This window comes from Protopterus annectens, chromosome 17.part0, assembly GCF_019279795.1.
Source record: "Protopterus annectens isolate FY-2018-M chromosome 17.part0, PAN1.0, whole genome shotgun sequence".
Classification (NCBI taxonomy): Eukaryota; Metazoa; Chordata; order Ceratodontiformes; family Protopteridae; genus Protopterus; species Protopterus annectens.
The window spans coordinates 13,390,919-13,418,418 of NC_056751.1; the positions used below are offsets into that span (position 1 = coordinate 13,390,919).

Consider the following 27,500-nt stretch of genomic DNA (forward strand, 5'->3'; position numbering starts at 1 on the left):
TTGAGCGATTTGCTTTTTCAAGCTATTGATATAGTTGTTTTGCTGCTCTTCATGCTCCTGAATAATGGCATGGTAGTTGTCTTTTCCAGGCGGACCACTGACTTTTGCTAATGCTGACTGGACATAATCTACTTTTGGGGTACATGCCAGCATGTAGATCAATGACACAGTGCAACAAACAAAGACTAACAGGACCATAACCCGTGAACCCCAGGCCAGCAGCCCTCTTCGAAACATCCTCATTCAGAATTCATGGAACCATCCAGAGCTACTTGTGTGCCTAGCCGACCTGTCCCATATTCTACAGCATTCAGAAATTAGTACTGCTCCTGGGAAGTGCACTCCTTCATTCTCCCAATCAGACATGCACAGACAGTTTTTCCTTTCAGCCATTGAAGATTATTTGCCCAGATGTTTGACATGCAGAAACATTTGATAGCAACTCAGAGACACTGAGTCTTCCCATTGTATTCATTTTAGTCTGATTAGCATGAGAGATCCAGGAATCAATTGACCTTAACAAAAAATAAACACAAATTATCATATCTGAATAAGGATTCTACTCACTGTAAAAGTACCAACCACCTTAACTTCCATCCAGAAAAGGGCAGGGCATGCATTTTTCTTTCAGACAGTAATCTGTATCAGTTCACTTATACACAGAACAATATTACATTTTTCAGTGCTGTTAGACATATAAACATTAACTACTCAATGACAGGCATTAGATAAAATTAGGAAGGCATTTACAGGTTCACAGGCCATGCAATCAAGGGCAGCAGACATAAAATTAAAGTTAGCACAAGTAAACCAAACGTTTTTTCTTTACTTTAGATTTGTTAACTGGGTAGGTAGATTGATCCTTTGACCTTTCAAAGGCTACACAGAGAAAAGGACATAGTTTTTATGAGTTGCACTCGATGAGTTTTGCCATTGACCGATTCTGTTTCCTTTCTAATTACATTTTAACAGACATTTCTGAACAATTAATTAAAGTGCAGTAATGTATAGAGTCTTAGTACAAGATTTTTCTACATTATCTTACATGCAAAGAGAGATACAAGACTTACATGTGCAGAGCGCGTACATCATTAATATGTAGTGAAGTTATCATTTACTGCAGTGGGCTGTGCCATCTATTCCACTGACGAGTATTGTCCCTCTTACTACATTTGCTGTTTATACCACATATGAATTTTCAAAGTTAACATTCTTCAGAATCTTAATGCTGAATTTTTAATTAATATTGGTAGATTTACTAGAGTTAGTTGGTTGGAGCCAATACAGCTGCACACAAACTATAGATGGAAGGTGTGTGGTTTAGTTAATTGAGTGTAAGTAATTGAGTTAATATTTTTATTTGGCCTGATGTTAAATAATTCTGAAGTCTTGACAGGAGTGTATTGTGGTCTCTTCTCTTAGTGAGTTCCAATTAGAGGGTGGAAAGTTTTGACATACTCTCTGCAATCTGTTAGAAGGTGTAATAATCATTGTTTTGACTAAGTCTACTGAATCTATTTCTACAGAAAACTGGAAACAAACTAGAAATAATGTTTTTTTGCAAGGTGGGAATTGGACAGTGTTTAGAATGTGTACTACTTACCAAAAATGATTGAAGGAGGAAATACTGTTTTGCTCCTCTGGTTTTCATGAACACTATGCAGCAGAGTGTGGAAGATAGTCCCCCCTGTACCTTGTTTACCTCTGCTGCATCCTTTTATCCAGGTGTTTCAAGTATCAATGCAACCTTTTGTTTGTAGCTCAATAACTGCTTTTGAAAACTGAAGTTGTCCTTCATTAGTCATTAACTGGTCCTGTTGTAGATGGACTCCATGATTACTACCTCTACTTGCCTACTTTTTATTTCTTCTCCTCCTGAACCTCTTGTCATCTGCAGTGCAGTGTGCCCATGACATGCTGCTTTCTCTTCTCTCTGTTATTATATACACACATCGCATGATCTGTGATTTTCCTCCTTTCATCTCCTCAACGCATTTAATTTGGAAAATGTTTTATTGCAGGCTTTTTACTAGCCTAGTTCCACGGTTATATGTTTGGCTGCCACAGCTTAACCGAGTACTCTAGCTATGACCTTATCAGTGTCGTATATATTGAGAGGGTTCCCACCTACCCCGCATAATTAGAGGGTTACTTTGGTATCCCTTGAATACACTCCCTGTTTTGTGCCAATCAGTTTAGAGGTGATAATAATTACTCCCTCTCCCATCTGACCATATGGTGCAGTAGAATAAAGTCCTTACTGTGCTGCAGATAAACAGTGTTCATCTAGCAGCATGGCAGCTTGAGGGACATGATGGAGGGTTAATGGAAGTAAGCGAATGATGCCGGTTCACCCATCCTGATGAGGGAAGGCTGGCTCGGCATACTACAATAGCTGCATTAAGAACATGGTGAGCTGCACAGTGGAAGCGTTTTACTATTTGGTTGGAAACTGCAGAAGCATACATGATGCACCTCCTTGTAAATAGCAATTACGGAACTCCCAAGGCTTTTGCAGGGCAAGGGAGTTAGGATGCACACCCTGGCAGCAGTATGATGATGCATCACCATCCTTAATCTCCTCACCAGCCCTGGATGTCAGGTGAGTTGAGCCTAGGGTAGGCTAAGGTAGGTTTGTCAACCCAGTAAGCAAGGAGAGAAGCTGGTGCATCTGATAGGCAGCTGCAGGGATGTGGAGCAATAAGAAATAAATTAATTAAAAAAAACTGTGTTCTCTGCCTTCTGTAGGGCCACCCTAAAGTCTCCATTTTTCTCTGGACTCCGTTCCCACCAAAAAACATCACCTTTCATTTTTATCCTAAATCCCAGCTATCAGTTAGTGAGCCCCCCCCCCATAACCTGCAGCAGATCTCACTGAGAGTGTCCCTCCATCAGTGACCACCTGACTACACTTACTGTCATCAACATAAGTGTAATCTTAACCGTGAACCCTCAATCTAACATTTATCCCATACCTGCTAAATAAAACTGGTCCTAACAGAACTCCCTCCTGCTGGCAGCTCTTCTCCAGACAATTCTTCTTTAACTGCCACTCTTCATTTCCTGGAAGCCAACCAGTTTCCTTGTCACTTCTTCCAGTTTGGATCTCAGTACCATACATTTTACAAACCAACATCATCTGTTGAAGATGTCAAAAACCTTACTGGGGTAAGATGTATCCTTTGTGTGGAAGACATCACCATGGAGTCAGGTTAAGTTGGACAAGCAAGTCCTCCACAAAGTCATGAATTTAACTATCTGTAAGAGAAATAAAAACAATATTTCCACTACCCTAAATGACAGAAGCCTTTTTATAACTTTCTGTGGGATGCAGGTTAAGAGTAACAACCCTGCAACTAGAGATGGAAATATATAGCAACACTGAGTTGGGCACTGGCTTTAGACATACCTCAGCTCATGCTCTTGTACATCTGAGACCCATGGTCAAGACAAGCCACATGTGATTAACTTAAGCATTCCACTCAGTGAAATCAGTTAGTGCTGTGCAAGAAATGCACAGTGCCTTTATAATATCAAAACATGAGACAACCTGGGTTGGCTTTTTTTATTCACAGATCCAAGGTAAACTCTTGACTCAACTCCAGCTTGACTCTTAGCAGTATGTTATTGTCTGTTTATCCCTCTAAGTGCACAGGCCTTTCTAGACCATTGTTTATGAAGTAAAAATGTCATCTGGCCCTGTAGCACCTTGCAGTTTCTAAGACAACACACAGTAATCTCAGAGACCCCCAACATTTTTGGCTAGCATTGGTTAAAATTACATAAATGTGAGTAATACATTAAAGTTTTGACATAAAAATGAACACGAAAGAAGCATTGCTAGCTAAAATATGACCTAAATAAATTATTCTGTGTCCCAAAATATGATGCTTGGGAGAAGAGGTGTATTAACACATGAAATATTTTACTTGTACAGGGCCAAAATAAATCACAACAGTATCTCAAAATAAAAAATATACTGGGAGAGTCCCATTCTGCAAAAAGAAGACTATATCATGATTAACCTGTAGAAGCAACTTTGTAGAAAAATGAAATCTTAAAAAAATGAGTGAAGTTCAACATCTGAGTTCAGCATTCAGACACTACAATGTAGATGATGCTGAAACTGAAAAAAGTGTTATTATATATCTGTCTGCCATCTGCAGAAAGCTGTACTTATCAACTGGGAGTCTGTACTAAGTAAATAAGGAAAAGGAAGCTGGAGAATTATTTGGAGTATAAAAAAAGAAAAAGGTATAATGAACAAGATGAAATGGCAATGAAAGGAAGAATCAGAAAATACTGTTTGCTGAAAAGTGGCGAAATGATAAATTCCTCTTCAACTGAAGGGGAAGAAAGACTGGAAGGAAGAGGGCATCAGTGGTTTAAAGGGGAACCGCTTATTAAAATAACATGGAGTAAACAATGAGACAACACATTCTGGGGAGGGCTAGAGGCAGCTGTACAGACCACTAATGACATTACAAAACAACAGGATGATGATCTTATTGATACCACAATTTATTTCCTGAATCAGTGTCTGTCATGATATCAGGCACAGCACAGCAGGGAACAGCTACTTAGTAATATATAACTAATTTATCATATTATGTAACTATTCCCTGTTGTGCAAGGGTGCTGGAGCCACACAGGAAGGGGGGACATGTGCCTTCCCCACTTTAAATGAAATCATGGATGTGCCCTTGGCTTCTGGCTCAGCTGTATTATTAAAAAAATGCAATGGAAGTGAGTTGCTGTCCATTCAGAAAAGGGTCACCACAATCCTTACTTCAGTGTGTACGTGTGCAAGTGAGTGTGCACAAGTGCATGTCTACATGACTGCAAATGTGTGTGAGTGTGCACGAGTACGAATGTGCACCCAGGTGTGACTGTGTTTGCATCCTAGTCCTTCTGTCGCTGCATAACTCTGCACTTATGCAGAAAAAATACCTCTTAACTTTCCCTGAATTTGCATGATGTTCCTGATTTTTTTCTCATATTTTGTCATTTTCTTCATGAAATTTTTCATTTTTTTGGTTAATCAATGAGGATTTCAGGCACATCAGTAATGATAAACATTAGGGTTTCATACTTACAGTTCAGAAACTACCTATTGATGCAAAACCTGTTGTACTGTAAATTTTTAAAGTGAATTAGAGTAATATTAAAAATTTCCCTAATTTTGCCATCCCCCCAATTTTTATTTTTCTGTTACTAGAATTCTTGTGGAAAGTTGAGAGGTATACAGGGAACAATACCTCTCAACTGTACCTGATTTTGCCTAATGTCTTTTGAATTTTGCCTCTTATTTTTAGCTGTCCTTGATTTTCTGGCAAATCAATGAAGATTACAAACAAGTCAATAGTGCCAAATATTAGAGCTTCATATTTCTTATTTTTCAGAAAATACATATGGACACAAAACCTATGAAGTGTTTAAGTGAATTAGAGTAATATTAAAAATGTCTCTGATTGTGTACCCCATTATTTTTGGCTATGTCCAGAATTCTTCAGCTAAGAGGTTGAGAGGTATTCAGGGACCCACCTCCTCATATTCATTTTGGTAAAAGTAAATTAAAAAAATCATATCTATACTGTAGTGTCTACTGTTATCACTGCTAACGGAAACCAATCTCAAGCACTTGGAGTATGCAGTTCTCAGAAATATTTAGTCACAGTAATACATCAACCACCACTTAGACTGAATAGTAACAGGACACGAGTTAGCTAGCAATGTCTTATTATGAAGATAAGGGAAAAAGTTGTTGTCCACTGCACACATTTATAGATTTACACAGTATACAAATAACAGTATGTATATCTGAACACCTACCCTCATAGGACACCTCCTATCTCCAGCCAGGAAAGAGAAGTCGATAGGGATGAATTTAAGAATACCTATCAAATCATCAAGGTTTGCTTCAAGCAAGGAAAGCTATCAGTCTGTTTTTCATGAAACATATTCCAGAAAAGGGGTAGAACTGAGTAATAAATGTGTCCCTCCATCAACTGAGTAATAAATGTGTCCCTCCATCATGCCTTCTTTCTTTGCTGTCAGAAATTCAAATCTTTAGTTTGAATGTTTATGGAACTAGTTGTTTTGCAGAGGGGCTAGAGATCAAGGAGGCTTGAGTCAGTAATAAGAAAATGGTAGACATAAATCAGTGGGCAGGGGTCTATATGAGACAGAGTATAGGGATATAGAGTTTCATGCCTGTCTTGGTAACTAAGTATCTTCAGTCTGGTTTTCTTTTTAGTTAGGAACATCTGGGTTTTTTTAGTTGTGTGTTGTGTTTGTAAAGACACAAACAAAAAGGGGAATTATATTCTTTAACTGGTTTGCTTAGGGCACAGTATAGAGGAAAGATAACTTCTTTTGACTTGGATGAGATATCTTTGCATTTTAACTGGGCTAGATAGAAGGATTTCCTGACTACTGTTTATGCATGCTGGTCAAGAGATAAGAAGTTATCTTCAAGGGTGTCAAGATCTGGTGATGGTCATAGCATTCCAGAGTAAAATATTGTGTTTAATGTAAGCTGTTGTCATGTTTTGTTTATCAAACATGACAATGCTACACCTTTTTCATTTATCTTGAAGCCATTTCATAATACAGTAGTGATTTGTATGGTTTGGCCCTTGCAGGTATTAGCTGTGGAGTGAATGACAACACTCAACTTCTAGTCATTGTTTAGCAACTTGGAGATCCAACAAGTGATTACTGAACAGAAAGGATCCCAGTGCTGCACAGTGAGGAATGCCTTGAACCACCCTTTTGCCTTCTGAGGTGGCACAAGCTACTTTGACTATTTGGGTTCTCTACATCAGACAATTTATTATCTGTCTTACAACAAGGTCTATGTGTAGGCATTTATTTTTGCTGAGCTTTATGAAAGAGCCTTTAATGTCATTACAATTTGATTTATTGCAGGCCTTAACTAGCTTTTAGTTTCTTTTATAGAACTTATTGATGTTGCATTTCATCAAGATGGTTTATTTGGAGCTGATTGAGGCAGCTTGGCATATGCTATTTCTTAGCCTGGAGTAGAACTCCTTGACCTAACTGACAGCTGAGACTACACTGGAGGCTGGAAATTCTACATTTTAGAATAGTGTCAAAGGTCCTGGCTAGATCCAAGTAGGCTGTATGAATTGCATAGCTGCTATCTACAGCTTCAGTAACTTTCTCAAATAAGTTTACTAACTTAAGTACACATGATATGTTGACAAAAACATATTGTTGTGGGTCAAGAGCATTCTTTTTTTTTAGGTTGGAGCATATAAAATCAGATGTAAATTAATAGACTGCACTGGTAAGGCTAATGGGGCTATAATTCCTCACATCTGAAGTGGAGCCCCATTATGAAGGAGCATAATGATAGCCATTTTCTGTAACTCAGGAACATACCCTGCGGTTCTGTGTAAGAAGAACAACGTTCAAAGAGGTTCAGAGAGGGCATGCTGGGTGCTGTTGTTTATATAAGCAGGTATATTATTGAGGCCCACAGAGGTGGTATTTTAAGCTTTGGAGAGTGTAGTTAAAACATGTTCCATAATAACCATTGGAGAAGGAAGGAGTCAGGAATTTGTGGAATGTAATACCTGTTTATGGCAGAGCTGTGGCTAGGCCAATTGGTACCTTCAGCAACCCTTCAATCAGTGCCCTCCCCTTAGAATTGCAGAGATAAGGACTAAAAAAAAGTATTTTGAGCAAATAGCTATTTTTTTCTAAATAATAGCTCTTTATCTATCTGAAACATGTTTCAGAAGCTGTAGCAAAGAGATATACTTGCTTCATGCCACAGTTCCACACACACACACACACACACACACACACACACACACACACACACACACACCCACACACACACACACTCATACTACATCATTTTAATGGACACAATCTCAATCACAACTGCTTAAATGAGTACATATACTGCCGTCCTTTCCTGCTGTCCAACAAAAGTAATTGCCTCGCTCACTTAAAGGGACCAGATGGCATATCTGTAGTGCTGATTCTGCCACCTAACAGCTTTTATCCAGGGTAGCCTCTCCTTTTGCCCCATGCAGATTATAACTGTTTTCTGGTATATGGTTGGCTTAATTTTATCTGTAAGTATATTACCAGTACCGTTATGGTCAGAGTCTATAATATATTATGCCCTGTGTGTGATATTTCTTAATTGTTTGATGAATTTAAGCAAGGATTTATCATTATCTTTGAATTCTGAAGCTAATTTTAATTTGTGATCCATTATAATATTCCTTATGGTAACTTTCAAATTTTTGCTGAGCTTTCTGACAGTCTTTAATGTTGTTACAGTTTGATTTATTACAGGCCTAAAGTACATTTTATTTATTTTTTTTATTTTTTAGCTTATTGATGTTGCATTCCATCAAGACATACCTCTCAACCTCTTAGAACAAAAAATCTGGACAAAGACATAAATAATGAGGGGGGGGGCAAAGGCCCCAGAATAGGGACCCTTCATCATCCCTGATGAAGAATACCAAAAGTGCCACAAATGTTTAATAGAGAACATCATTTACAGACTTACATAATATTTAAACAAAGAGTTGTTTCCTGTAAATTTGATTGGCTTAATGCTTACTATTACACAACAAATCAAAAGGGCATGACATCAGGTACAGGTTTACATAATATTTAAACAAGGAGTTATTTCCTGTAGATTTGATTGGCTTAACTGTTACTGTTATACAACAAATCAAAACCAAGGGCAGGTACCATCTTAATGTCACATTTGATAGGCATAAAGGCTCCAGCCCTTTACACATCCATGCACCTTGACTGGTTACCTGCCACTGACACTCCATGCACTTAGCAATAAAAAAACTGTTTTCAGCACTGCTTTTTCAGAACCACTAAAAAGTGTTTGGATGCTATCAGAAAAATCTTCTTGAACTGAAGTACGTCTGCCGAGTTTTATTGGATGGAGAGTGTCAACCTGATGCCATTTGAACACCTGGCTTCGGAGTGCCTGATGTGTGACCACCCTCATGCTGCTTGTTTATTTTGTTCATACCTGGACTGAGAATTAAGGTTTTGGTTGTTTGCTTTGCTTATAACTGAACTGAGATTTAAGGAGTGCAGTCCACCTAATTACTTGAGTGCATGCATATGCTGATTTTGTTCGTAACATTTTGCTGGTGCCTTTGCTGTATTTTTTAGCAAATCAAATATTTTGAAACGCAATTTGCACAAGGTATCCACACAGGGGTACTTGTTTTGAGTTGGACAATTGAGCCAAAATGAATGTTGGCTTTTTGAACCCATGCTTTGGCTTTTTCTCCTAGTTTCACAATCTGGACACTAGGATTTGGTACAGTAAGTTAACCCTAGGTTGTTTTATTCCCTCAGACCCTTTGTTGGCTGAGGGCTTTACTCACAGGTCTTGGTCACCTCCAATTTTTTTGTGGCATGCAGTGAATAAAACGGCACGCATTTATAAGGGATATAGCTGTGGGGTCAAATTTATAAGTGCACTGCATTGGAAGCTCTGATGTTACATTTTTAGTCTTAAGTGTGTTCTTTAGCTGACCACCCTGTTGTTAGTACCTGAAAGTTTCATAATAAGTTCTCCAAGGTGGACCAAGATATAATCTTTCAGAGATGGAGGCAGTGGCTTTAGTTCATAGGCATTTACTGATACAGTCTATTTTTCATTATACTCTGTTTTATTGTAGGCACTGTGAACTTCTGCTCAATACAGTGAGTACAGTAATGGCCTTAAATACCTCTTTAATGAGTAGACTATACCTTAAAAAGCAAGACTCCTACTTATTTATTTTTTAATATAGAAGACATTTGTCACTGGACATGCAATCCTTCCCCCCAATTTAGATACATAGGCAGTAAACTGCCACACAATTATACAGTTATAAATGTGCGTTTACATTTGAAACCATTGGCTAAGTGAATTTTTATTTGAGTTTCATGATATATCATTCTGTAAAATTTGCTATCATACTTCTTATGAATATAGAGAAATCATTCTTTATTGCTAGGTGCCATCAGTAGTCTTATATAGCCATTTGTATGCTGTAGTTTTGCTATTTATTTCAGAAAAATGTATATTTTGCATTTTTGAAGCTGACACACTCATTATATATCTGAATCATATTATTGGTGTGTCCTTATGAAATTAAAACAATATGAAAAGGTAACATTTTGACTCATTTTTTTATGTTATTGCTGACTACACATATGTTACATGCTCTTTGAGGTATGTCCATATTTGAGCTTATATTATTGTTTCCAAAAAGATGTTACACTATATAAAAAAGTGGGATTATCAAGAGGCCACGCCCTTAAAATTTCATAATATTCAGATGTAATAGACAGATACTGTCATTTGAAATTAGGATGGAATTCAGGCTAGCATGACCTTTATAAATTTCTAGACTGCAACGTTTCCAAAATAATCAACTGAAAAGGAAGATGTGACTTGTCAGTTTTATTCAGAGTAAAATACAGAAAATCTATCAAAACATAAATGTATGATGTTGGTACAATTTTAGACCTAAAAAAAAATATATATATATATATATATATATATATATATATATATATATGTTATGATATAAAAAATGACATTATTCTTTCACTAAAATTTAGAATGTAGCTGGACCTTTACCTTTGAGGGTAGATTGGTGAAGTTTTATATTATATACCAGTACCATTCCCTGAAATTTTCATGAATAAGTGTTGAATCATTTTTGAATTCAAACAGCAAAAATAGAGAAAAATCAGGCAATATTCTGTGAATAAACTGTCTACAGTTAAGGGGTTACATACTGTAAATTTACTGAAATTAAAAAAAAAAAAATCAGTCCCCATCGGTATGGGTTTGTACCAGATAGAATAGTTAAATCAAGCAATATAAGCATTAATGTATGAGGCTAAAAAGTGGGGGTTGAGGGGCTTGGTTTTAACTACCTTTCCCTTAAAGCTTTCTTTTACTGTGCCATAAGATGTTAGTATTTTTGCTTTACAGTGCTTGGTTCTTCAATTCAGTTCTCATCTGGGAGGTCTTCTGTGGAGAGTTTCCAAATGCTTACAGTGCATGGGTATTTGTCAGGTGCTCCAGTTTCCTTGTACAGCCTAAAGACATGTTATAGGCAAATTGATCCTCCACCCAACTACCTATAGTTATGCATGTCTCTGTATGTGGCATGTCTGTTTCTGTGTGTGTTTGCGTTTGAACATTGTATGTTAAAATGACTAATTATATAAATCCTACCCTTTCAAAAATTCAAGGTTCACAGTTGATGCTCCACTATCAAGCAATATAAAAAAAAAGAAAATGCCACCAAAACAGTGCTGTTCATGCTACAAGAAGTTATGCCCATATCATCAGCCTCCTCTCACCTTTATACAGATAGCCACCATCTTGTGTAACTGGCTACTCTAATGCAGGTATCCAGCAAGGTAAGGGTTCCTCTATGATGACATATAGCAGATGCTACAGGGATTACCTCGGCCCAAATTCTGCACTCTGCAAGACAGTCACTTATTCTTGACCAAACAGAGTCCCAAGCTACTATACTATAAAACAAGTAACAGTTCCATGATAAGAGCAAGTAGGCTTAGGATTCTAGAAAAGGTTTCCTGGTGTTGAACAAGTATTAGAACATTGCTTTTCTGTCACTCCTCCAGTATCTTTGAAAGAATAGTGCTGATTACTACTTATTACAAATGGCATCAAGTAGAACTGTGATAATGGCATTGTTTCTGCAGTTGCATTTTTTTAATTATTCAAAGCTTGCCTTGTTTCTATAATTCAAGATGTTTACATCCAATTTTGCATTATATTTCATTATTGTTTTCTGCAGTTAAAGTACAAGTAGGACTGAAATATAAATTTAGATAGGACTGTGTGTGTGTGTGTGTGTGTGTGTGTGTGTGTGTGTGTGTGTGTGTGTGTGTGTGTGTGTGTGTGTGTGTGTTCTTTTAATCAAACTCAGAAACCAGAGTTTACTGTTCCCAGAGTGCTAGGACACATCAAATAAAGCAGAAACATGGACCCTATCTATAGTCCTGACAGCTCACTGAATACTTCTCATTGTGAATTTGGGAATAGCTGCACTATCTTCACTAGTATTGCAATGCCCAAAATACCAGAAAAAAGCTAGTGTTTAATGTTGCCTGTTTATCCCCTCCTTCCAGTAATCATCCATATTTCTGGTATACAGGATGTCTGTTTGGGCAGTGCACTCAAAGGCCATGCATTCAGGTAAAAGTATGCATCCCATTCACACTTGGAATAGGGTGAAGAAAAGCAGTAACTTCATTTATAATTTTGATATGAATCTCTGTGAAATTAGTCTTACTACAACTATAGTACACAGTATATGCAACACTTGCCTTGTATGTGCTTCTTTTGTCATAGTAAATACTTAAAAAGAATTATAAAAATGCCCTTTTCAGGTCGCTAAATGTCAGTATAGATCTCCACCCCTCTAGCATTCAGAATTTTCTGGCACCTCTGCTGCTGTTCTATGCAGCATGATCACCACATCTGTAACACCAGCATTCACAGTAAACCACTGGGCTCTATGTTCACCTGTGCACCATTCATAGAACAGGGCAGTCCTCTGTATACTGCATGTTATTACTGTGATCCCTGTCTATGAACCACTATAGTGATGTGGTGGTGTGCTGAACATACTGCAAAGAATGCATTTACGCAGCTGCTTGTGGCAAAAGATAAAATTCTGATTACTCTAAAGTATCAGTGCAGTTCAATAGTGAGACAGGAGGCATGATTTTATAAGCTAATGGAAGAAATTATCAGTAACCGCATCACTATGTATTTCAGAGTAAGTTAACCTGGGTGCTACATCAGAAAAATTCAAAAACTGTTATGAAAGAAACATCACTACTGATCACCTTTTAATAAATTTCAATCTGTCAAAAATTGAGAGCAATATAATAAAGTGAGATACCAACCAAGGAGGAAAATTCAGTTAGCTCTGTTAAGCATTGAGAACATGATGTCTCCCAACAAATTTTAAGTTAATTTAAATCTCAAGCCAAGAGAGCTGCCCTGCTTTTTTTTAATGACTCAACATCTAAATGCTACTTTTTTCAATCTTTCCTTAATAAGCTAGAGATCTAATAGAAGCCTACAATATCCAAGGACTGCTGACAACTATTAACAATAAACAATTGTCAACTCTTCCATTTGACTATTTGTCCCAGTGGAAGGCCTGAGGAAATCATGTACATAAACAGATACATTCCACCAGAATGTTTATCGCTATAAATAGAATACCATGTTATTCCATCAGAATCATGGGTTTATTCTTGTGGTTAAACCATGCTTATTTACTTAGAGATATCAGCACAGGCCCTACTCTGGAGATCACAGAGATTCTCATTAAAGCTTATATCATTAGTCAAAAAAATAACCACATTTGTTTTTTCTCATAAGACAGAGAGAAAAGAATTATCAGAGGATGATGTCCAAAATGTTCACTTTTTTTTTATAGTATTTTGGCATAACATTTGTTACCCTAATGACCAATATGACTGAAGGCCCTTACATAAAATGCATTTTTTAACACTATTTCATCCCACAAGGAAATGTAATTCAAACCCTTGTATAAACACAAGCAGCACAATTCATTAGTCAGATAGGTGGCCTACCTATGCTTTTGTCTAAAGACAGATTCCATTAAATGCCATTTTTATTCCATTTTCAAGAACCCATCTAATCAGAACCCTTGCTTCTTCCAAAGCACCTCACTTGGTGTTCTCCCTAGATTATATGCACCAATCAGTATCACAACAATACTACTCCTTACTAGTGTAGTATTTAACTTTATAATCACTTCTTTAATGTTTACTGTTCTAGTACCAATAAAGATGAAAATGTGATTTATTTCAAGCTGTTATTGGGACCATATGTCTCAAACTGCTAATCAGTGGGCCCTCAATTACTAATATCTGTCCTACACATGCTTTTCCTACTAACACTGGAGGTTATGATAGGTTGTCACTCTCTACGGTTCTAATGGTCTCAAAGTTAACATTCCTAATACTATCAGTAACTTCAGACAACGAGCTATTGTTGTTTATTCCTTCTTTCAAAATACTTTTCATTTTCATTTAATGTCAACAGGAACAGATTCATGTGCTAGGCTTACTCTTCACTTTAGAAAGGCGTCTTGTTCTCCTGTCTCATTGGTTTAATCCTTCACTTAGTGTCAGATGATTGTGGTTCTTGTCCCTTTCTACTTATTGTTGTTTTGATAATACAATGTTACCTAGAGCTGGACTAAGTTCTATACCTACATCATGCAAGCACACCTGTCCAGTAACAGTACTTTCAGAATTTCATGACATTTTATCATGTACATGCAGTTACTACGACTATTGGAGTCTGAGGATATTACATCCTAGATTTAGTGTACTTGCTTCAGACTTCTTTTTTGTACTAAAAAGTCTCTGTGTAACAGGCCCTGTAAGTAAACTCTGTCATTTTCATCTGTAGTTTACAGTCCTAAGTTGGTGAATATATATTATACGGAGCTTTCTTCCCATGTGATTCAGCAGACAACAGCAACATTACTTAACTGCAGTCACTGCAGGCAACTCAGATGCATGCATTTCATAGTAGCAGAGCATGCATCTGACAATCCCCCCTCTTAGTCTTTGCTTTCCAGGTATGGTCTTCTCTTAATATGTTACAATTTTTTTTCAAGAAATGTCAATATATACATGTGTGAAAGAAGATGTGTCAAACTGCTTGCATACATACGTCAGGAAAAATAAACACAAAACAGACCACTTGTTTGCTTCAACTGCAGCATCTTTTCCTGTAAGATTCGCAAAATATTTTTTTGTTTTTGTTTTTGTCATCTGGCAGTCCCCAAGAATAAGATAGCCCCTCTATTATATAACAATGTTTCACCTGAGTCTGGCTAATTCCAAGTTCTGTGTGACTTTCCTAGAGATGTGCAGGCCAGAACCGGCTCTAGCTTAGCATGAGCCCGAGGGTAAGCTCAGCTTGGGCTCAGGATCCAGCAAATTAAAGCATTCAGAATGAGCCAAGCCACAACTGCAAGTTGTTGCTGTCCTCAGTATCTGCTGACTCTGACTGGACCTGCAGGCTGAGAGTGTTTTCTATAAGGACTGGTATGCATATCCAAGCATTGTAATTGGCTGGAATAACAGAGAGGGTGGTGCCACATGCTGCAGTTCTGAAAAGGAAGAGGATTTAAATATTTTACATGAGAGATAACTATTTCTAGATGTTGCAGTTGGGCAATTCTTTTATAAAAAGATTTGCAGCTCATTTTTAGGGTGAGAGGTGCATTATTTCCTTTACTTCAGAGTTCTTGCATTTGCATTGCTTCCACAGAGGGAGAAGAACCTGCTCCATTAGAGAAAGGGAGATGAGGAGAACATATAAAGCACAACCAATGCTAATGACAGCATTGTCAGAATTATTTTGTCTTTCTTTGTTTTTATTGAGGTAAGCCCCAGTCTCTCAATTGTCTCTGATTTTAGCGCAGAGCTGTGAAACTGCACGTTTAGGGTGAATATACGCATTCAACAGCAACATGTTGAAATGACTATATTATTGTAGTAGTTATTGTTTTTTTTCTTTCACTTCCCTCACCATCAGGCATTAGAGATGTGCACAAAAACAAGTGGTGCGGAGGCATTTTGTACATGAAAGCACAAGATCATCATATGATTACTGCTGCCAAATAAAAGTGTTAGAACTTGCTGGATGCAGTGTACATGTTTACCAGCCACAAGCTGAATAGGAAAATGTTACTGTGGTTCTTACATTTTCCATTCTTTTCTCAGTGACAAATCAGTGTACAGAAAGGGGCTATCGAAAAATAAATAAATAAAATGATAGATTTCAGTCATTTCTGTGTAAATGATATTTGAGTGAGCCTAGACATAAGTTTTCTTAGGAGGTCGTTTATACACTGATTGATTTCCTTTGGAAGTGTTAGCCTGCAGTAGGCCTTACTGCTAAAAATTCTCTTTCTGCCCTCCACTGACATTTTCTCCTTTTCAGTCTTTTTCATCTTCCCCTCCCATCTCCCCTTTCTTTCTGAATCACTTTTCCAGCCTTGCAGATTTTCAACTTCTCTCCATTATCTGCCCATCTTTCTCTTCCTGAGCCTGTTTTTTTACACTTTGCACATATTTTCCCTTCTTTCCCTTTAGAGACCTACTGATAATATCAGTTGTGACAAGTATCCCTCTGTTTATACTTCCTCTTTTTCTCTTCATTTATCTTGGGGGGCATTCCAAGGCCTGTCTTCTTCCACCATGGACTAGAGAAAATGTTCTGGCCCTGTCACTGTCTAAAATGGCCATCTTCTACCACATCAAACTACTTTTAGGCATTCTGGTTAGGTCACTAATAGCAGCTCTGTGGCCTAAATTATTGTTGAACATGTTGCTATGCCTCTAATTGTACACCAAGACTAAATCTCTTCCATTAATTTAATTCTAGACTTTTCATGCACAATACACTTAGTTTATCAGTTTCTATAGATATAGCTATTGAGTGTTTTGTGCAATGACTTTAAAGATTATATGTCTAGGCTTCCAATACCCAGTTAGCTAGGGGTACCAAATGATTTCTGTAATGTATCAGTTCAGAATCTTTAACACTTTGGTGAATACTGTCCCAGAAATATTTTTGTACTGAATACTTCCCTCTTAGATCTATTAAGTTATTTGACTTGTGATATTTTTATTTTATTTTACTCATGTTTGTTAACAAAGGTAGAACACTAATCCACAAAATTTTTTTTTCAGACTCGGCCCAGGAGAAGTATCTGGTTAACTGATTTGCTTAGAGTCATACAGTATGCACTAATATACCGAGGGAATCTGACCCTAGAACTTAAGAACAGCTCATTGTCTTAATCTTCTGCACAAACTGCCAGATGTAATACACAACACGATACAAAATGTCATTTAGCTTCTAATGTTTCCTTAAAATACTCTCCTCCTACTGCATTCATATCAAAATGCTTGCTTTGTAAATGAATCACTTGTTCTTTCAGTTTTTCTTTAATCCTTCCTTGTAAAACTACATTCCTTTTTTCAGTGGTTTTACCTGTTTAATCAGCCCACATAACATAGCCATTACTTAACTGATCTCTTACTTATCTGTTACTTATCTGTTGCAGTAAGTTCCCTTATTTACAGTTTATTTAAATGTAATTAATCTTCACTGACTAGGAGCTGAATCAATGCTTGGAGCTTCTCTAATACTCTTACCTAACTTCAGTAACTATTTATGATCTGGTAAAATGTGCATTTTTGCTTCTTTTAGTGTGCCACATATTAATATATCATATTTCAAGCAAACAGTAATCTGCAAAGATTTTAAGTTAGAAGTATATATTCTTACCACATTTCACTTAGATCTGCAATGCTTTTATTCTGTAAAATACCAAAACTGGTATTGATAAATATAAGAATATTTTACCCTGCTAAAGAAAATGTTCATTTTTAAATGGCATTATGCAATATGAGTCACAATTATTGGACAGCATCATTTAAAATAATGGCGTACATGTGCTTACAACCTAGTAATTTATTTCTGACAGTTTGATGATCCTGATAAAGTTCATCCATTTCAGAAGTTGCTACATTCTAAGGACATTTCTTCAAAGTTAGCAAATACTATTCGAAATTCAAATGCAAACTTACATTTTTAGCCAGTTTTATAAAACATCTACTTTTACCGAGTACAGGATACAGAGTAAGATATCAGGCCCATTGCTCTGGAAAATATTTTAAACAAGGACATGTGCTATTTACAGTTATTCTTTACTTGCATTGTAGTTTACTGCTTAGATTGTAAATTCTTATTACATAATTTCAATCTATTCATATGTGTGTGTGTGTGTGTGTGTGTGTGTGTGTGTGTGTGTGTGTGTGTGTGTGTGCGTGCATGCACACACATCTGTGTGTATGTATGTATGCATGCATGCATGTATGTATGTATGTATTTGCTTGTATTGCTGTTTTTTCTACCACTGTAAGTCAAAACATTTTTCACCATAAAAATTGAGCTTTGCCAATAAAGGTACCAGTAGTGGAGTATTAATTGTTCCATTAGTCTAAAGCACATTATCGGTAACAATCTATGCAGTAGAACTGACCACAAAATGAACAATAATTTGCTGATATGATGGTTTATTCTGCAGGCTGGAATGAACCACGTACCACATCATCAGTGATTCACTGATGCAAAAGTTCATATGAGACTTCTTTTTTCTGTCTGGAAGGGAACCTTTTCCTATTGCTAAACTTATAAGTATTCTCTTCCATTGTCCCCAATACAGCTTTAGTTAAAATTTATCTGAGTGTTTTCCTGTCTCTCTGAAGTTACCTGGCCCTAAACTTGGATGAGTATTGACTTCTTTTAATGGTTAGGATGAACTAATTATTTTTTTAACATCATACTTGGACTACATTGAGATTCCATTAATAGAAACTCTTCAGTATTTTTTCAGTAAGTTTTTGATATATTTTCTTACAAATCTTATACAGAATATTTAAATGTTTCAGTTGTCATCTTCTTTGAGTCATACTCCATTCAACTACTCTAACTATAGAAAAGTAGAAAGGATAGAAAAGATGAAAGTTGAGTATTGCAGGACCAATTTGTTTTCACTCCATTCCAGAGGTCACAGATACATACAAGGCACGCGCGCGCGCGCGTGTGTGTGTGTGTGTGTGTGTGTGTGTGTGAACTGTATTGTATCTGTCTCAGTCGAGTGAGATGGCATGCCTCCCTTATTCTTACATGTATGAACTGTGGTATAAACTGTAAGGCCTTTCTTTTACGGTATATCAACAAACAATACAATGATACAAAGAACATTGAAAGAAGAAAAGGAGGAAGGCCCAGGAACTCTTACCTTTTGTGGTCTAGCAGTTTTGACACTGAAAATATGGTTCATGTAATCTTACAAATCTGTAGATATGTCAGGACAAAAATGTAAAGAAATGTACAAAAAATAAAGAATTATTTATATCTGAATTCAGTCATTGTTCACAGATAAAAGTACCTCAGGGATATGCAGATTGTTTCCTTTGTTTTACCTCCTTATAACAATGGGCAGCAAAATAACCACAAAATGATTACATGAGAAAAACATTGCCTAAAAAAGGAATTGAAAATAAAAAATACTTGGTATTGAGTTTTTATTTTCAAAACAAGTAGATACACAGATCAGATTTGGAGAGCATTGCATTAGAAATAGTTATTCTATTCTGGTACCTGGAAAATATAACATTTTTAGCACTATTTATATTAATAGGTGTGAAAAATACGATATCGGTATTTTGAATGTTTCCTACTGTTAAAATTGTTTGCAAAACGGACTGGCACATGTGTTCGGAGTATGTGGATTATTTCTCTAAGGATATAATTACTCAAGTGAAAAATAAACAGAGATGGAGAGAAAATTGTGTCAATAATATTTTGCTAGATATAATGCAATACAAATGGAGCTCTCTAATATATGGCAAAGCATGTTAAGGCAGATTTCATACAAGTTTTGAAGAATGGTATGGAATTATCAATACCCACACAAGCCGGACTTTAACCTATCATGTAAAATGTACAGTAATGTATTAACATTATTATAATTATTAATTATTATTGTTGTCAATTACATAATTAACAGTATATAGCATTTTATATATATATATATATATATATATATATATATATATATAACATATGATTAACATTATATGGTAATAACATTTAAACAAGCATTTTACTGTAGTTCCCATCTGTATTCACTGGCTAGGGCAAGTGAGCTTGTAAAAGACCAAGTAGGATTTATAGGTAATGCTGCAACAGATCTTCAGAGCAGATATGGTACATGCATTACAGTGACTATGCAGCTCAAAGACAGGCAGCTCAGGCACCTCAGACAGACTTCAGTATTAACAGCTGAACAGTGCAAAAAAAATGCTACTGATCAGACAGAAGTCACTGTCTGGACATATGTTGTATAGACACCGATGGTGTTAATAAAAGATTAGTGACAACATCTGCACATACAACAATAGGCAATCCAGAAACAGAGAAATGAAAATGTAACAAGCCACATATATGTACAATGTTGAAGCTACAGGAGTAATTGCTACTACTGCCCAGTGCACAGCACTTACGCAGCTGCAGCAGAAGGGAATCATGCTCTCCATGCACAGTATGCATTCAAGCCAGGCAAGTAAGGATCTTCTGCATTGTAGGTTAGTATTACAACCCATAGTGTGCAAAGACCTAACGGAATATAACTGATGGTTAATTCGGAATAAGTATGGAGGAGAATGCATTGCAAATATTTCTAAATTATACCACCTCACCACCACAAGATATATGGATATTAGTGTTGATCCACACTGTTCATCATGAATAAAAGTAAGGAAATACACATGCACAGACATGTGCACACAGTGTTAAGCATCCATATGTATGTGTGAATGTGCTTCTGTAGGCTATGTCTACAGTGTTATTACATGTCCCATTAATCCCAATGACTCATATTGTGAATTACACCAAGTTCTGCTCACTGCCCATATAGAATACAGTCAGCTCTGTACTCTGTGACTATAGACCACTGATTTCTCCCTAACCCTGCTTTACATCTGAAGGTGACCTTGTACTAATCTAGTTGTTGTGCACTGGTGTGCAAATAGTCAGCCCATGTTGTGTAGCCTACAAAACTGAAGAAATATGGACTGGCATCCTATGTACCCACTTCTGCTTTGAGTACACAGTGAGTCAATGCTATTTGCAATAAAGTGCTACTATCCACTTTTCATTTGACAGTACCCTGCTGTGTGTGTCAGTGCACAGCCTGTACTCACTGCATAGGATCATAGGAGATTACTAGGCTATCAACCCAGAGGTCATTTCAACCCTAGACATCTCATCCCAATGTAATACCATAAAAATGCTAGTCACTACCCAAGAACACATTTAGTAATGACTGACCATTTCCAGGAGGGTTGCGGGTGCTATCCCCAGTAAGAATTTATGGTGCCACATCCACTCATCCAGGTTCCTCTTAAAAAGTGTCATAGAGGTGCTCTGTTCCATATGAACTGGTAGCCTATTCCAAAGATGTGGCACTCACTGGGAGACAAGTCTGTCCCTCCAGCATGTCCTATTTAAGTTGCAGGCCATATTTAGGTCCCTGGAGCAGGTAGCTCTAGTCTCGTTTGATTTATGGATATGCAGCAAGTTCATTAGGTTTGGGTCTAAGATTGCTCTGTAAGCCAGGCATACGTCTCCCCTAAGAAGTCTATACGATACATAATATAGTGACAGGGACTTTAGTCAGTATGTGTAAGGCACATACTGGAGTCCCTGGATCAAACCTCTGAGGTCTCTCCAATTGCTGCAGGTGCTTTGTACAGTACATGCCGAATGGGGCATTATACTCAATTATGGCCTGGATTATTGCAGAATACAGAGGGTTTATAACCTCTTTTGCTCTTGAGGTGATGCCTTTACTAATTAAGTGGGCTACTTAGAAAGCCTTCCTTACTACAGTAGACACATGGTGGTTGAAGTTAAGGTTGCAGTCTACTTCTGAACCCAGATCCCTTACCACTTCATGGGTACTTAGGGTATTGTTGTTGATTTGATAGTGTGAAGTGATATTCTTTATGCTGAAAAGAATGATTCAGCTTGAGACCGTGACTAAGACACCAGTTGTTCTGCATAAGACGCTCCTGGAGTATACTGACATTATTTGGAGATTCAATAATTGCGCCCCATTTGCAGTCATCTGCGAACTTGATCAGCCACAACCCTTTAGTTTTGACCTGAACTTCTGACAAGTACATAGCAACATAGCAAACAGTAGGGGCCCCAGCACTGAACCGGTGGCACCCCACTGGTGACAGGTCTGCTGGTTGATGTGGTGTCACCCACTTTGATAGTGTGTGTCCGGTTTGTGAGCCAGTTGGCAACTCATTTACAACAAAGGGTGTTACATTCAGTTTGCTAAGTTTATCAGTAATGCCTGAGTGTAGGATTGTGTTGAAAGCTTTTGCCAAGTTGAGATATGTTGTGTGTGCACTGATTTGCCCTCGTCAGTGGCCCTGGTCAAATTTTTGAAGAACTCCACCAGATTTAACAGGCATAATCTGCCTTTGACAAAGCAGAATTAGATTGAATCCAGGGTTTAGAGGTTGTCTATGTCTTTATTTATGAGGTCCATAATGATATATTCCATGGCCTTACAGAAGAAGCTGGTCAGGCTTATGGGTCTGTAATTCCCTGGGTCTGTTGCTAGGCCACCTTTGTGGAGGGGAATAACTGTTGCTGTTCTCCATTCTGCAGGAACAAAGCCTGTGGTTAGGCTATGACTGAAAAGGGTACTTAATGGTGATGCTAGTTCATGTTTTAGCCTGTTTAGAAGACAGCCTGCTATGCCACCTGGTCCCATAGAGGCTGTTACTTTGGCTTGGACAAGGCTTTGCTGACCTGCTCTTCAGATATGTAGGGTGGGGGGTGGGGAGTTTGGGGGATGGTTTGTGATAAGCTTGTAGGGGATAAGTGAGTGAAACTTTCACCAAACTTATCCGCTAGCAGGTTTGCTATCTCTGTGGGGTCAGTGTGTGTGATACCATTGGTCACTAGTTCTGCACATGATTGGGTCCTACCTTTTAGCCTATTTACATAGCTGTAAAAGGCCTTATGGTTATTCTTGGCAGTGATACTAAGTATTTCTCAAAGAAGCCCTTAGAGGACTTGATAAGTTGTCTTATTTGCCTGTTGGGGCTGTGGAGGGTGCTCTTCCATTGTTGGGACCTTGCCTTTGTTTGCTTGGACAGCAAACTTTTTGCATTTATTGTAAAGTTTGTTGATGCTGGATGTCCACCATGGTGGCTTGTTTTACTTGGGGCTCTGGCTTTGATTCTTTCTGGTACAGTAGAGTCTATACATTCATGCAAGTGATTGTACAGGGCTTTAGTCTAAGCTTCGGTGTAGTTACCACTTCCAGCTGGGAGTGGGCTTGGAATGCATTTATACCTTCATCTAGGATGGTATAGTTTGCTTTGGTGAAGTTTTTTAGTCTAATTTCACCCTTTGTGAGTTCTGGTTTTAGTGCTAGCTCAAAGGTGACTGATTTATGATCAGATTTATCCAACAAGGGTCTGACAGTTGTGGCAGTGCATCTGTTTGACATGTTAGTGAGGACCAGATCTAATGTTTGTTCATCCTGTCGGGTATGAACAATTTGTTCCAGGGCATTTGATCTGACAAAGTCAAGGAACCTTTGCACTAGCAAGTTAGGGCTAGCGTAGGTTTCCCAGTTGATGGTGGGATAATTGAAATCTTCCACAATCAGAGTGTTCAGTAATATCTGGATTGTCTCCAATTTGGTCAAGTAGGCTTCATGCTCATCATGATCCATGGAGGGGGGGGGGGACTATAACTGGTTATGACTTGAATGGGGGTCTTATCCACCATAATCTGAACTTGGAGTAACTCCATGGAGTTGTCCTGTCTAAGCAGACCAGAGGTGAATTTATCTATAATATCGATAGAAACACTGCATCCTTTGGTTGTCACACGTTTGCTTTGTGGTTTGAAGGTGTGGAAGGAATTGCAGCTTTGCAAGGCTGGGGTATTCTCAGAGATGTGCTTCCAGGGTGTGCATTTTTTAGTTTAAGCTCCTAAATGCAGCAGCATCATCCTTACTTTGTTATTTCTGGCAAATTTCACATTGGTAATTTTGTTTGAGACCTTGCCTAAAAAAAACACTCTGGGGGAGGCAACAGCCTTTGCCAACAACCAAAAGATTAGAGGTGCCAGGTGCAAACCATCTCTAGCAAAGTGGTGAGCTTTGTCAAGCATGGCTTCCCAGGCTGACAGGATCTGAATCCCATTTGAATGACACCACAAACTAAGCCAGTTATTGAAATCATTTTTTTTTATATTGTAGCATCATTCTAGGTGAGGGTAGTATGCTTCTCAAGGTTAAGGACATTCCTGCCTAGGACACATACTCAGAGAGCTGAATCATGTCTCTCTTCATGTAGTCCAGTGAGGTACATCTCAGGTCATTCACTCCAACATGAACTATGATAGAGTCATAATGATACATGTTGCTGAGAGACCTGAGTGCATGCATAATCTGATGAATCCTGACACCGGACAGGCAGGTGACTGTGACTTTCTCCTTGTTTAACCTAGAGAGTTGGACATCCATGTGTCTCACTACTGAGTCTCCAATGATAAGAACATGTTTGTTTTTGAGGTTTACACCTTATGGGCTTGGTAGGTGAGACACTGGTGCTACTATGTGTCATGGGTGCTGTGGAAACTGTGTTAGTATTTTTTGAGGTCTCCGGTGTTTCAGTAAGTTCTTTGAGAGACCTTCTGCATATGTTAATTTTTGTGTTTGATGCGTTCTATGTTTATGAGTAGTGGTACTATGTGCATGAGTAGTAGTGGGTGGGTTGACAACCTCTTCAGTGTTACTGTTTTGAATGCAAGAGCGTAGGAAGTCAAGATTCCTGGTGTAGATACATCTCTCACACTCTGCGCTAGAGTGAGTTATTAGTAGAGAGTTGTCTGTGTACACGAGGCAATTGCTACGCTACCTCAGGAGACCCAAGTCAACAAGGTTGGCAGGAGAAACAAGGGTAAGCCAACTGTCCATAATGCTAGGTTGAAGACTGTTGTCACAAAGGGTGACGTTTCAGGATCGATCAAGGAGGAGCTTAGTGGATGTATATTTCTGCTGGTGGGGGGGGTTGCTGGTAGTTTAATAGATTACAGCTCACTAGTAGTATTTCTTTGACAGAGAAAGTAATAAGGATGAAGGCTACAATAATGTGCTACAGCTATATCTAAGGGAAAAACCGTTAAATTTATCTGTCTGGCTAAGAAGCAGAGGTGCTGGATGATGTGCAAACAAGCAGAAACATGCTCAAACATAGGGCTTAAATGCCAGAAGCCTTAGGCTGTATATTCCAGATGCCTAGTGCCATTATATGTCCTGGTTGTGTAACTCGAGTGTTTTTTTTTTCTGAAGGGACATCTAATGCCCTTGTTCCTGTATGACATTACTGTGTCACAAGCATTGCTGGTGTTACAATACTGAAGGATATACACATCACTGCTGTGCACCCTTACTGCCTTCAAGACGTTGCCTCAAATGCTCAAGGTGCTGCATTTTAAAAAGGCACAGAGGATGCCTCTTCCATGTGCTCTTGTATTCTTGTTTATGTTGCCCTGACACTTATGTTGTGCTATATCTCATGGCTGTGCAAATCACCTCTACTGTGTGCTCCTGCATCTCAATTTTTGTGGACCTGGTACCTATAGTACCAACTCTACTATGGGCGGACAAACAGCCCTTATGTGTACCCCACTTAGCCTTCAGGATTTCTGCTCTTCCCCCCAGCCTAAGTGCAGAGTCCCAGCTTGGCAGACACAGTCAACTTAATGCCCTATGTCTCTGTACACATTACACTTTCCTTAGTGGCTCATTAAGCACTTATTGACTGGCAAGCACTTCTATCTGTAAATCTCACACCTGCCGGGACCATTGAGAGAAAGGCCCCCATACTGCTTCTGTGTCACAGTCTAGAATCTCTTTCCTAGTCTCTTTTGATGTTTGTTCTAATCACAAACCAAAAATTTGGTTCCAATTCACACAGAAGTTTTTGGGGGTCCAGCACTGATGCACATGGACCTTTTTCAGACATAGCCCAGGAGTTGTGTCTGGTTTAGTGACTTGCTCAGAGTCACAGAGGCAATGGAGGCTGAGGGAATCAAACCTTGCACTGCTGGATCATAGGAAACACTTAGTTAACAGCTCCTTAATCCTCTATTCCAACTGCTAGGCACTGAGTCCAAGACCTCCAGGCTACTATGCTGGTAACACAGCTGGACTAACAAGAGCCTCTTGGCAAATAAGTGCTGCATTTCCCCTAAAAGCCTCAGTATAAAGTAATGTAACACACAGGAAGACAGATAGAAGTATACTGTAACATTTCATAGTGCACAAAAGATGGCAGCAACAAAATCATGAATGGTATAGTGCCCATCTCATGGAGTCTGGCACTGATAGACAGAAGGTGCCACAAGAAAGGCTAGGCTGTCACAATACCAGCAAGTCCATATGAAGCACAGTCCTACTATGCTAGAGGATTGAGTGCTTCTTCACTGCTAAAAGATGTAGATAACAATTTAAGACACCATTAGTGAAGTGCAGTGCAGACCCCACACCATCTAGAATGTGCAGTGCAGACCCCACACCATCTAGAATGTGCAGTGCAGACCCCACACCATCTAGAATGTGCAGTGCAGACCCCACACCAGCTGGAATGTGCAGTGTAGACCTCACTCTAGCCAAAAAGCATGGCTGTACCATTCAGTTTGAAGGTGAAGGCTGTGGGTGACACCACATCCTTGCCCCATATACTTTGTTATGGCATGGAGATTATAGTTCAGTAATCTGTGTCAGAGATACTGGATGCAGTCTCCACCTGCAAATTAAATCTAACATGTTTAAACCTAGCTAAGTAAATCTTCCTACAAATCTCTGTCTCTGTCTCCTGCGTATTGTTTGATTACTACACAGTAAGCTTGTCTTTATGTAATGTTGACTATTACCAATGTAAGTTTAACAGATCTACTTGATTGTTTTTGAATACTGGTTACTTAAATGTAAAAGCAGCGGCAATGAAGGACTGAATGAATATCTGCTGCCCAGTTCTAATTCAAATAGTCCTTAACGTTACGTGGACTGCCTATTCGAGGTTACATTTTTACAAAGCCTTGCCAATCCAGTACTAGAAATGTGATAAATGACTGTTTCTTTTAAAATGCGACTGATGAGCAAATAAGCATAATATGGGAATAATGAAGTTTGATGCATGTGAAAAACAGGGAAATTAGTTGCTCTCACAAAAAATACCAAAATCAATATGCAGATGAATATAAGTTCAACTAAACCAATACAAATGCCTTCTTCTAAGGGCAGTAATGCACTGCAGGGCAGATGCTAAAGGGAAAATGGAACTCCAGGGATAGAGAAGGCTTACTGCACCACTGAGCAGTCTGTTATTTTCCTGTAATACTTTCCTGCTACACATTATTGCTTACTTATAATACATATTATATTATATTATATTTTACATTTTAATTAGGAAATTTCAAGGGCACAGAAAAAAGCTCCACAAAAATGGGCCTGATTTTGGATTTACCAATACATATAACATAAATGCATACAAAATATTATACAATACAAATACAACCAGCTGAAATAGAATATTACAGCTATTGAGGAATGTGAAGATAAAAATGTTTAATTTGTCTTGAGCATTAAGATAAAATAGTAACCCAACAATGATGCGCAAATAACAATATTGTACAAAGAAAGCACTAGGGTAAATGAATACAAGACTACATGAATTAGGGCACTTTGCAAGAAGGAGCCTTA

The 27,500-nt window shown here is 38.0% G+C and overlaps 1 protein-coding gene across 6 annotated transcripts in view; it reads right to left on the reverse strand.

Annotated features, from left to right (window-relative positions):
* The window catches only part of CSGALNACT1 (chondroitin sulfate N-acetylgalactosaminyltransferase 1), a 981,568-nt gene that overhangs the window by 423,205 nt on the left and 530,863 nt on the right, over nucleotides 1–27,500 (reverse strand). For all 6 annotated transcript variants that reach the window (XM_044059411.1, XM_044059415.1, XM_044059413.1 and 3 more), the window contains one exon: nucleotides 1–515. This exon is cut by the window's left edge and continues 394 nt beyond it. In XM_044059411.1, the coding sequence (XP_043915346.1) occupies nucleotides 1–243 (243 nt within the window). In that variant the 5' untranslated portion in view covers nucleotides 244–515. The remainder of the gene's footprint in view (nucleotides 516–27,500) is intronic.